The sequence below is a fragment of the Porcisia hertigi genome, chromosome 22 (genome assembly GCF_017918235.1).
Source record: "Porcisia hertigi strain C119 chromosome 22, whole genome shotgun sequence".
Classification (NCBI taxonomy): domain Eukaryota; phylum Euglenozoa; class Kinetoplastea; order Trypanosomatida; family Trypanosomatidae; genus Porcisia; species Porcisia hertigi.
In genome coordinates this window covers 341,067-353,552 of record NC_090581.1, presented here as the reverse complement: position 1 = coordinate 353,552, position 12,486 = coordinate 341,067, and the positions used below count along the sequence as shown (strand labels likewise).

Below are 12,486 nucleotides of genomic sequence, written 5' to 3'. Positions count from 1 at the left end.
GGGGGGGGGGTAAAAAGAAAGAAAAACATAGCAAAAAAGGCCAACCGCAGCGACGGTCACTGTCAAAAGAGGAAGAGGAAGAGGGGGAGGGGAGGGGAGGGGAGGGGAGATATACGACAAACACAGCTCGTTGTGACGACCACACACATGGCTTAGCCGCCTTACAGAACTCGAAAAACATATACACATATACATGTGTATGTACGCAAGGAAAGGCACGAGAGAAGGCGCGTGCGTCGGTCATAAACAATTCTTTTGATGAGAGGAGGGAAATATATATAAATATAAATATAAATATATAAATATAAATATAAATATATATAGAACACGGTGTGGAGGAACAAATGGCCGAATGGGAACCCGTATCGGACACCCTTGTGTACCAGACATACACACACGGGGGAAAGAGAGAGAAAGAGAGAGAGAGACAACAGTAAGAAGGAAACATGTTCAGAGAGAAAGATAGTTTGAGGAAGAGGTATGAGAGAGGGGGGACTCCTGCGCTATACCGTCACGAAACTGGGCAGAGGACCCTGACAGGGGCCGGTACCAGCCGTTCCAGAAAGGAAAGGAAAAGAGGGAGAAGAAGGGACACACAGACACACTCGAGCTTACATCCGCAAAACAAACAAAATAGAAGTGTAGGGGTTAACTCAACTGACTGTACTCACCCATGTAAACAGCTGTGCACACGCACACGTGAAAAAGGGGGACACGAAAAAAAAAAGAAAGAAAACCAGTAACTGCGGAGATGCAAACGCCGAAGACGCATGAACTGTGTCTTCACCACTATTCCCTCCCTCCCCCCCTTTTTTTTTTCAATCGGTTCCGCCTCTTCTTCCCCACGCTGTTGGTAGACGTGAGAGCTCGGGCGCAATAAACACAAGAATTGAAAGGGAAAAGCCAATGAGCGCATGGCTTTCAGGAGACAATTGGGGGGGAGGGGGGAATGATCACGCGTCAAACAGGCAAAGCCGGCCGGACCTGCAGGCAGGCTGTATGCATGTGAGTGTACGTGTGTGTATTGGTGGTGGCAGGAAGTGAAAGAGAGCTGAAGAAAGCAAAGCCAGAAACATGCGTGCCCGCGTACCGCCAGAGGGCACGCGAGGAGGCAGAGACGTCAACAAGGCCCACATACACAGAAGGATCTCCACTTATAGCGTCCCTCTGGACCACCTAAAACACACAACTCCATTAAAGTGCACCCGCGCCGCCCTCCGTTGTTTTTTTTTTTCGCTACACCCACCCTGACGATATGATGATACAGCGCTCAGGAAACGTCGTTGTCACCGAGTAACGTATTCACATCTTCTACAAGTCGCATCTGCACCTGCTCGTCGAGGTTCTTGATGCGACGCACGTTTATTTTCAAAATCGAGAGTCCTCTCGTCTGGAAGAGAGGCGAGGCGAGTATTTCGTTGATGCTCGGCCGCTCACTTGGGTCCACCTTGAGCATTCGGTTCACCAACAATATCATCTCCGGAGAATACCTGCCGGTTGGCAATGGGTCAAAGCTTCCCTGCCGCGTCACCATCTCCATAAGCTCTGACAGGTTGGTGGCCAGGAAAGGCTTCTTCAGGGCGAGCAGCTCGTATATGATAACACCGAGAGACCAAATATCTGCCTTGCGGCTGTATGACTGCCTCTGCCACAGCTCCGGGGCCAAGTAGTATGGCGTGCCGCAGAATGTATTCCCGACCTCGCCAGAGACGCTCTCCTGATACTGACGCGAAAAGCCGAAGTCGCCCAGCTTGATGAGCCCGCTACACGTCAAGAGGACATTAGGCGTCTTGAGGTCACGGTGCATGATGCGGCGGTCGTGCAAGTAGCGGATGGCGAGGGCGAGCTGGGCAAATATAACCAGCACCTCGTCCTCACAGTACCAAATAGGGCCTCCGTCGCTCGTGCCAGGGGGCGGTTGCGCACGAATGTCGACCTGCGTCTGCAGATCACCGGCGTTGGCGTACTCGAGTATGTACAGATACTTCTCCCCTGCCTGAAAGGTTTCGATGAGAGAGATGATGTTGGGATGGCTGCAACACCGCATGTTCTCCACCTCCGCCGCGGCAAACCCCTTGGAGGAGGTGGTGGTGTGCGAGGAGTCGGTCAGTTTGCCGACAACCATCTCACCCGATTCGTTGTTGATGAGAAGCCACACAGTGGAGAAACCGCCGCGCCCGATTACGCGGCGGACGCGGTACTTACAAGGCAACCTTGGCCCCACCACGGTTGGGAAGCTAGAGACGAGGGGGCTGACGTAATGGTGATTCTGGTGGTCACTCGTACAGCTCTCTCTCTTGTGACCTCGCAGAGGCTCTGAGCGCTGCATTTCTTCCTCCTTTCCTCGAACACCGTTGGGATGCATTTATTGTCTTCTGGGGATTGGGGTGAACACTGAATATCAAGCGGATGGGGATCCTCTCTCTGTGTGTGTGTGTGGAAGTGTGTGGAAGTGTGTGCGTGTGTGTGTGTGCGTGTGTGCGTGGAAGTGTCTTCACTAGCGCCTTACACGAGCGCACGGGTGGGGGGAAGAGAAAAAAAATAGGAAACACGTAGTTATATATGAACCAGTACGAAAAGTGGTTATATGGGGAGGGGGGAGGAGCTGAAAAACGAACGCGAATTCTCAGGCAGACAAAAAGTGCAACGGGTCAAGGAGTACGACTTTCCGAACAACAACAACAAAAAAAAAAGGACGGGCAGCAGCAAACACCAACGGATGTTAGGCCAGTGGAGAATGCAGGGGGGGAGAGAGAGAGAGAGAGAAAGCGAAAGATGAGGTCAATGATAACACTACCAATGCGGCACGGAGAAGCACTACAACAGACGAAGTGGCGAGGGAGGCACAAAGACAAAAAAAAACAAAAAAGAAAAAATGAGGTGGTGGCAGGGATCTAATTAAATCAAACACACAAATGACACATAAGACCCAAACAGCACACAATCACGCCAAAGTGGGGGAGAATTGTGGGAGATTAAGAATGAGGTGAATACTGTTGCGTTAGACTGGCTCTCTCTCTCTCTGCGATCCACGTTTGTCCATAAATAAATCCCAGATAAAAACGTGTGTATGTGTTCCGGACTTAGCGAGGAGGGGGGAGGAGGGGTGGTAGTGATGGGGGCGGGGGGGATGAAAGCACGTACAACTTTGAAATAAAATGAAGAAATAGAAACTTCTGCAATCACCTTTTTTTTTGCTATTTTTCCTTTTGCGTGTGTGTCTGTGTGTGCAAGTCTCGAGGGGAGCTGTGGCGTAGCTTTTGCTGCTTGTCCACGTCCAAAACAATGACCAATGTCTTTCCGGGGGGGGGTTGTGTAAACAGCGTCTTCGAGAGGCAACGAGAACTGCGACAGGGGGAAGGGATGGAGAGGCAGGGGGTTTAAAAAGTGAAATAACTCTGTGTAACGCTGAGTTTGTCCGCGCGTGTACTGTCTTGCAATGCCTGTTTTCTCTCTTTTTCTTTTAAAACCCGAGAACCGAGCAAAAAAAAAAAAACAATAAATGGGAGAGAGCAGTCCAGTCACAGCGACCTGCAGTTTATCGTAAGTCCCTCCTCCCCCCTTCAGTGCGGGGTGAGTGTGCCACGGCTTGGTCTCTACTGAAGTAACACAAGAGCAGTACACACACTTACATAGACACGCACACACACATACATTCACGCACGAGATAAGAGTCCAGAAATATGTTATATAAACAACGAAACGAAAAAAATAGAAACAGAAACAGGCGACGGGGGCAGAGAAAAGCGAAGACTGAAGAAGCAGAGCTCCATCAATGAGCCAACGCACACGCCAGCACACAACGTTCGAGGACAACGGGGAAAAGAACTGCGCAAGTCGAGGAAGGGAAGTGAAGAAAAAAGTTGTCTTCCCCCTGGGGAACAGTTAGTAGTGATGGGGATAGGATAGGAAGTACCTGGTGTGTGGTTGTTGTGATGCGGGTGTGTGTATACTCTCTCCTTGTTGCTTTCAAAGAGAAGAACGGGGCGTTGACTAATAATATGTCCCCCCCCCCAAAAAAAAAAAAAATCAGTTGAAAGTGGGAAAAGAAAATATACGTCACCGAGTGATGAATATATATATATATGTATGTATGTATTTCGTTCTCTTGCTCAAGGGATTATAGTAATAGCTATGCACCCATGGCGTGTGCGTGGATGTCCATGCGCGAAGAGAGCCACAGGAGAGGAGAGGGGGGGGGGAAAGGGGGGGAGGAGAGAAGTAGACATATATCGAGAAAAGGTGGAGGGGACAGAGAAATTACGTGTTGGGGGTGGGGGTGGATCCACTGAGAAGTGGGGAGCACACACCACAGCGTCAAGAGAAAATAACATGCCCACTCGCTAAATAACACCACGCGTCTGATAGACAGACGCAGGGCTGAAGGCTGCCACTAGAGAAAAACAGTGGCACGGACTATTCAAAGTACGAACGCAGAGACACACGCACACACACACACAAACAACGAAGACTTGTCCTCCGTGCCTCTGCTCCTTCACCCTCCTCCGAATGGGAGGCCGTTGAGCGCTTATGTAGGTATGTGTGCGCGTGTCGACGGGAGCACTCTCGTCAAATGGAGAGGCGGAAGAGTAGAAAAACAAAAGAAAGAGAAATGCGTTCGCGGTTCATGTCAGAGAATCGAGAATAAGCTGCTGGGGCTTGTCCCTCCCTCCCCTCTCTCCCTCCCACCGTCGTTTGTTCGTTTTTTTTTGTTTTTTTGCTGCCGTTGCTTTCCAATAAAAGTAAGGAAAAAAGAAAGGGAAAAAAGAACGCACAGAGAAGATACTCACTTACACACACACACACACACACACACAGTCATCCTGAGGGGGGGGGGAGTGTGTCCTCTAACATGGGGCACATGCACAAATGCACACCAGCCTCAGTCCCTCTCGCTCCTTTTTTTTTTTTGGGGGGGCGGTCCTCAGTGGACAGCTGAGAGCCACAAGTAAGCACATCCACTACTTCACCCCCAGCAATTCCTCCAACGCCTTGCACGATGTCTACGACAAGATCGTGCAGCGCAAGAATGGAGAGAGGGAGGGGGGGGAGAGTGAAACGACCATGCGCCGCGGAAGCGATCCAATGCCGTGTGTGTGTGTGTGCGTTACTTTTTTTTTACATTCGCCTACAGATTTCTGATGTTTCAAGCGTCGCGTTACCTTGACGTCATGCAACACAACCTTCCACCTGGTTTCTCTGGTGATATCCAATCCACGCTCAGCTTTCGGTCGAAGGTGATGAGGCGGAGCACCGCATTACTGACTGTTGCCTCACCACGTTTTAGTAGCACAGGAAGCTTTTTTTTTTCGTGTGAAGCGATGACGCGTGCGTATAAAGCTCTACAGCCGCCGCAGAGCTCCCTTTTGCCACAGTTATACCGCTGCGATAGGTCCCCAGGGATCGGAGTGTTCCAGCTCCGACTGCCTTTGATATTTACACGCGCGGCTGGAGGGAGCCCCCTGGCCATACCGCAGCCAAACCTGCTTGTATTTCTCTACTCCCCCCCCCCCTTCCCTCCCTTCCCAACACCCTTGCACGGCACAAGGTATTCATTGCCCATGGTTATGTTCCCCTCCCTCTTCTCACACTCCCCACGGTGGGCCCAAACCTCGCTTATAGACATGAAGATGGGTTGAGAGGGGGGGGAGGGGAGTTGCTACATCCTCCTCCTTCCCCCTACCCCAACAGCAGCAGCAGCTCACAAGTGAGAGCGGAACCAACAAAATTACTTGGGAAAAAAAAACAAGAATCCAAAAAACGACGAGAAATACCCGTCATACAGACGGTGAGGCGACACCACAAAGGCGCAGCCTCGGCGACACGCCGGCAGCAGCAACCGCCGCGGCCGCAACAGCCAGCGCCTCAGCCCACGGCCGCAGACACAGAGGACCACACAGACACACACGCACGACGGCGCGGGCGCGCTCCTCACAGCTGCGCTGTCCCACGCACCACACCAGCCAGCTGCGTCAGGAAGCCCTCCAGGTCGTCCTGCTCCATGCACAGCATCTCCACCTCGCACGGCGTCACCTGGAAGCGGTACTTGCCACCGCCACCGCCGCAGTAGCCATTCGCGGCCGCCTTGTGTGCTGCAGCAGCCTCCGCCTCCAGTGCAGCAACAAAACCACGCACGCGCGCCACCTGCGCCTCACTCAGCTCTCGGTGTACCGCACGCTCGACACCAGCTACCGTGGGGCACCGCGCCGCGTGTGCCGCCTCCACACCGCCGTCCACGCCTGTGCCCACATCACCAGCGCAAGTGCCGTGGCCGCGCGGTGAGTGCGTCACATCGCCGTAGTACAGTCCCAGCATCCGCACGAGCGCCTCCATCTCCATGTAGTCAAGCCGCAGCCGCACACTAAAGCGCCCGGGCCGGATCAGCGCAGGGTCCAGCCACTCGGGGTGTTCCGTGATCATCACCACTATCCGCCCCGGCGCGTCCACCACGCCGTCCAGCACGTTCAGCAGCCCCGCAAGGTCCAGTTTGTCTTTGTTCTCCCCCAACAGCAGATCAACCCCCCTCAGCAGGTTCCTGCCAGCGACCTCAGCATCAGCGCCCACAGGCGGCGGCGCAGCAGCAGCGCGCTTCTCCTTCGCTTTCTCTCCGACACTGCTTCCTCCTCCTCCATCGCCGCCCTCCGCCGACGCAGCGCCGCCAGACATTGCCCCCATCAGCCCCATCAGCAGCTCAAGCGGCAGCTCGCTCTCCTCCGTGTGCACCACCGGCCGCAACGACGACGACGTGTCCATCTCGATCAGGCAGTTCGTCAGCGCCGCCTTGCGCGGCTCCGCGCACGCAGTCAGCCGCGCAGCAGCGCGCCGCTGCACCACGCGGCGTTCAGCACGCGCGCATACAACAGTGTCCGCCGCGTCCACGTCGTCAAACAAGAAAATCACGTCTTCCATGAGCAGCTTCTGTGCGCCCTCGTCCTCCTCCGACTGGAATTCGCGCACAAAGAAAATGTCATACAGCTGCTGGTTCGTCCGCAGCTTCGACAGTGGCACAGACACGATGTGTCGCCCCGTGTACGCAGCGAGCGCCTTCACAAACGTGTGCCGCCCCGTCCCCGGTGGCCCGTACACAAGGAACCCCAGCCTCTGCGGGAACCCCTCCACCGCGAACCGTCCGCGCCGATGCAAAAATTGATCCACCAGCGACACCGTCGCATCACGCTGCGGGAAGAACAAGGTGTCGAAGTCCTTGTTGCTACGCAGCACGTACCGATCGAAGTACACCTTGTCGCCCGAATCGCCGCCATACGTGAAGAACCACCGAGTCTTGTCGCTGTTCTCCCTGCCCGGCGCACCCTCCGCGAACAACTCCAGCGCCCGCTGCACAAATCTGTCCAGCTTATCCCCTGCATTCTTCGAATTCGGACACCGTAAGGTGAGCTTGTGCAGTGTCATTGGACCCCTACCGCCCTTCTCCTCAGTGGACATCTCCTCGTAGCGCAGTTCGATGTCATCCAACTGCACGGGAAGATATTCATCCATGGGTACCTTCACCACCTGCAACCGAGAAACGGTCTCGTCTCTCACGTTCTGATCTTCGCACCACTCCGAATCTTTGTAGGTGAGACGAAAGGGCGAGTTGTAACGGTGGGAATCGTAGCTTTGATACGGGTCCATGAGAATCACGCGCGTGCGCAAGCCGCGCAGCCGCGAGGCTGGCACAGGCTTCTGGCGCCACAGTATTGTGCAGACGTATATCAAGACCGCGTTCACCATGAGCTCGTTCAAGGTGCTCATGTCACGATATATTTGTAGAGGCTCCTCGTGTACCAGCACGCGGGCAGCGTAGCGCCGTCCAACGCCGCTTCGCCACAGCTGCACCCAGAGCGTAATGTGTGGCCAAACCGCTTTCATGATGCCCACCACAAAGGGTGTCAGCAACAGCAGCCACTCTGGCGAGAAGGGGAGCCAGTACTCTAGCGCTGCCCCAAAGGCCAAGACGGATGAGTGGACCAGCAACGCGAGCTGGTGAAGCTGCGCCGGTGTCTCACCATGGTGCTGATTTACAGTACCCCCAAGGTCGCTATTGGGCACGCTACCACGGACGGCCTCCATAGACGTCATCGATTCCAGGATGGCACCACTGAAGTCCACCCGTTTCTGTGCAATGTCTGTCGCCCCTTCTCTCACTGTGAAGCTGCGAAAAAGACGATGGAAGTCACGAAGATGAAGTAATATCTGAGGGTGGGAGAGCACTCACTCACACACACACACACACACACACAGACGACAGCTTGACCACTTTCTTGACACCCCCCCAGCGTTTGACGGAGGGTTTCCAGGACGCTTTGCATGTGCGTGCAAGGGAAGTAGAGGGGGGGGGGGAGAATAGGCGTGGGCAGTTGCCCCCCCACACCCCCACCCACCCAAAAAAAAAAAACAAGGAAACAGCCCAGGGAGACGAGACAGCGAGAAAGGAGCACAAAGTGAGGAGGGAAAGGGGCAAAAACAAAAGCAGGGTGGGGAGTCTATAGAAAGCGCAACAAAAGTATGTCGAAGCGTTTCTGTGGGTTCAGGAAAGGGGGGAGGGAGGGCGGGGGAGGGGCGGGCGGGCGGGAAGACCTCGCGGTAGACGTGTGCAAGGAAGCAAGTGGGTTTGAGACTCCCTTTCCCCTCGGCCAAGTAGACAAGACTTCGTACTCTCCGACGTACGCGCTCGCGAGAGCGTCCACCCGCTTCCTCGCGTACTCAAGTCGCACGGAGGCGCATCGCGGCATCGCGCTATGAGCAAATGGCTGCGTGTTTGTGTGGGTGTTGCGGATGCATCCCGCTTCTGGTCCATACCGTCGCGTGCTGTAGATCTGTTCTCGACCCATTTGCGATCCAATCAACTCACTGGTGGGAGAAAGGAGAGCGCACGAATGTGTCGCGGGGGGGGGGGGGCTTGAAGAGCTCCCGTTGCCATTGCCATTGGCAGAGATGGGGTTGATAAAAGACGAAAAACACTTGGATACGTGATAATTAAGGAGCTCACACAGATGTAACTGCTGATCTGACATCTGGGGAAGGGGGGTGAGAGGGTTATGGACCACCGTACCGCCTACGCAAAGGCCAATAGCAACAGAAGTCCGAGGTAATTTTTTTTTCCGATAAGTGTGTATAGGAAGAACAAAATATACGCTCATATGCCGCAGTTTCTCTGTTGACGGGAGTACTGAGACTCTGCGCTATCCTCGTCCTTTACAGTTCGCTGCCTCAGCTGGTGGGGACGCGAAGAAGGGGAGGGGAGGGGGGGGGAGTAGAAGAGGAGTCGAATGGGCAGCAGCTACCCAAGAAAAAACGTGTAGTAAAAAAAAGCAGTTGGGCGAGAGAATGAGCCACAACGGCAGTGCGGCTCCTTCTCAGAAAACAGCCCCCCCCCCCTCACACACACACACACGAGAAAAACAAAACAACAACGAAAAAGATAAACTCGGTTTATCACTTCGTATAACGGCTGGTGATTCCACACACTCAGAGAGCAGAGGAGATGAGCCAAGCCCCACCAGGAGTACCCCAATCACGTACACGTGCTCGCATCCACCGACACATCAAGTCAAGGGGTTGGTAAGAAAAAAAAAACAAATCGAGACACGCACGTCGCACACAAACTCGGAGTTGGCGAAGGCGCGAGAACCACCTACGCTCACAAGCGCAGCAGCGGACAAGTTGATCTGTGGGGGAGGGGGGGAAGAGCGGGGGAGGTAACACCACAAAGGCGCAGCCTCGGCGACACGCCGGCAGCAGCAACCGCCGCGGCCGCAACAGCCAGCGCCTCAGCCCACGGCCGCAGACACAGAGGACCACACAGACACACACGCACGACGGCGCGGGCGCGCTCCTCACAGCTGCGCTGTCCCACGCACCACACCAGCCAGCTGCGTCAGGAAGCCCTCCAGGTCGTCCTGCTCCATGCACAGCATCTCCACCTCGCACGGCGTCACCTGGAAGCGGTACTTGCCACCGCCACCGCCGCAGTAGCCATTCGCGGCCGCCTTGTGTGCTGCAGCAGCCTCCGCCTCCAGTGCAGCAACAAAACCACGCACGCGCGCCACCTGCGCCTCACTCAGCTCTCGGTGTACCGCACGCTCGACACCAGCTACCGTGGGGCACCGCGCCGCGTGTGCCGCCTCCACACCGCCGTCCACGCCTGTGCCCACATCACCAGCGCAAGTGCCGTGGCCGCGCGGTGAGTGCGTCACATCGCCGTAGTACAGTCCCAGCATCCGCACGAGCGCCTCCATCTCCATGTAGTCAAGCCGCAGCCGCACACTAAAGCGCCCGGGCCGGATCAGCGCAGGGTCCAGCCACTCGGGGTGTTCCGTGATCATCACCACTATCCGCCCCGGCGCGTCCACCACGCCGTCCAGCACGTTCAGCAGCCCCGCAAGGTCCAGCTTGTCTTTGTTCTCCCCCAACAGCAGATCAACCCCCCTCAGCAGGTTCCTGCCAGCGACCTCAGCATCAGCGCCCACAGGCGGCGGCGCAGCAGCAGCGCGCTTCTCCTTCGCTTTCTCTCCGACACTGCCTCCTCCTCCTCCATCGCCGCCCTCCGCCGACGCAGCGCCGCCAGACATTGCCCCCATCAGCCCCATCAGCAGCTCAAGCGGCAGCTCGCTCTCCTCCGTGTGCACCACCGGCCGCAACGACGACGACGTGTCCATCTCGATCAGGCAGTTCGTCAGCGCCGCCTTGCGCGGCTCCGCGCACGCAGTCAGCCGCGCAGCAGCGCGCCGCTGCACCACGCGGCGTTCAGCACGCGCGCATACAACAGTGTCCGCCGCGTCCACGTCGTCAAACAAGAAAATCACGTCTTCCATGAGCAGCTTCTGTGCGCCCTCGTCCTCCTCCGACTGGAATTCGCGCACAAAGAAAATGTCATACAGCTGCTGGTTCGTCCGCAGCTTCGACAGTGGCACAGACACGATGTGTCGCCCCGTGTACGCAGCGAGCGCCTTCACAAACGTGTGCCGCCCCGTCCCCGGTGGCCCGTACACAAGGAACCCCAGCCTCTGCGGGAACCCCTCCACCGCGAACCGTCCGCGCCGATGCAAAAATTGATCCACCAGCGACACCGTCGCATCACGCTGCGGGAAGAACAAGGTGTCGAAGTCCTTGTTGCTACGCAGCACGTACCGATCGAAGTACACCTTGTCGCCCGAATCGCCGCCATACGTGAAGAACCACCGAGTCTTGTCGCTGTTCTCCCTGCCCGGCGCACCCTCCGCGAACAACTCCAGCGCACGCTGCACAAATCTATCTAGTCTCTGTGCGGCACCGGGCGTAGCACGGCAACGCAGCGACAGAGTACGCCGTGTCCACTCATGTGTATAGTTCGACATCCTCATCGGCTCCTCGTTGAAGTAGATCTCAATGTCGTCAGACATAACAGGGACCCAGGACTTTTGGGGCAGCTTCACTAACCGAAGGCGGTCCAGTTCGTTGGGATTTAATAGAGAGTCTTTGCGCCTTTTGGAGCCTAGAGCCGTGCCGACCTGGAATGGTGACCTCGAGCTCACGTCAGCGCGCCAGGTACGATAGGGGTCGATGAGGTCAACGGCTTGAGCACAGCGGAGGAGCGGGTAGGATCGCAGTGACTTCTGGCGCCAAAGGTGGTGGCACACGTACATCATCACCGCGTTCTGTAGCAACACGTTGTAGTTGGGCACCTCCACTGAAGCAGACGGCGGTAGCTGGACAATGATGTTGCGTTGAATCGAGGATAACGCACTCGCGGTCCCACTGAGGCGCACACAGATACGAATGATCCAGCTCTCCAAGAATGGCCACACGACTCGCAGCATCCCTATGAGAAAGGGCGCCGTTATAAGAAAAGCGTACACGTACATCACCGGGATCGACTGGACGACGGAGGTGATGTAGTCGGCGGAGAAGAATTGCACCGCGTAGTGGCCGATGAAACCCGGCATGTTGGAGAACCAAACAGGAAAAGAGGAAGATGCAAGCGAGGCATCTCCGACGTTCTCGGCGTTCAACATGATGGTCTCCATCACTGTTTAGAGAGAGGGAGGGAAGAGCTTCTCGATAAAGAATGGCGAGGCGCAAAGGGCATATAGACTACCTAGGGACCCACCCACCCGCCCACCCGCTTTTTCTTCCCCCCTCCCCCCCCCTCTTCAAGTCTTTTTCAGATTTTCAGATCTGGAGGTGACTTTCCTTTGGCACCGCGAGCTAGAGGAGAGGGAGGGGGAGATGGGGGTCACGCAAGTCCGGCCCTGCCCTCGCCCCGCCCAAAGAACGCGTACTCGTGGTTTATTTGGCAGCAGAGTAGAAACACACACATACACACAAATACAACACTAGAGTTGAGAATAACTCGACAAACCACGTCGTGGTATCGCTTTTCTCCTCTCGTTTGCCTTTCCTTTTTTTTTCCTTTTACCCCTGAGGTAGGCTACCTCGAGGTGTTCGCTGAATGTTGTTGTGTGTGTGTGTGTGTGTATATGTGTGTGTGTGTGATTTGTGTGCGTA

The 12,486-nt window shown here is 55.7% G+C and overlaps 2 protein-coding genes across 2 annotated transcripts; both read right to left on the bottom strand.

Moving 5' to 3' along the window:
* Positions 1-1,270: 1,270 nt before the first annotated feature.
* On the bottom strand, positions 1,271-2,329 carry JKF63_04415 (uncharacterized protein; the record flags this gene model as incomplete). Its single annotated transcript, XM_067900400.1, has 1 exon — positions 1,271-2,329. The coding sequence occupies one exon, from the start codon at positions 2,327-2,329 to the stop codon at positions 1,271-1,273; it is 1,059 nt and encodes a 352-aa protein (XP_067757229.1).
* A 3,602-nt stretch (positions 2,330-5,931) lies between these two features.
* On the bottom strand, positions 5,932-11,993 carry JKF63_04414 (uncharacterized protein; the record flags this gene model as incomplete). The annotated part of the gene is made up of 2 exons (XM_067900399.1): positions 5,932-6,108; positions 9,990-11,993. 2 exons carry the CDS (start codon positions 11,991-11,993, stop codon positions 5,932-5,934), a joined length of 2,181 nt encoding a protein of 726 aa, XP_067757228.1.
* Positions 11,994-12,486: the final 493 nt, after the last annotated feature.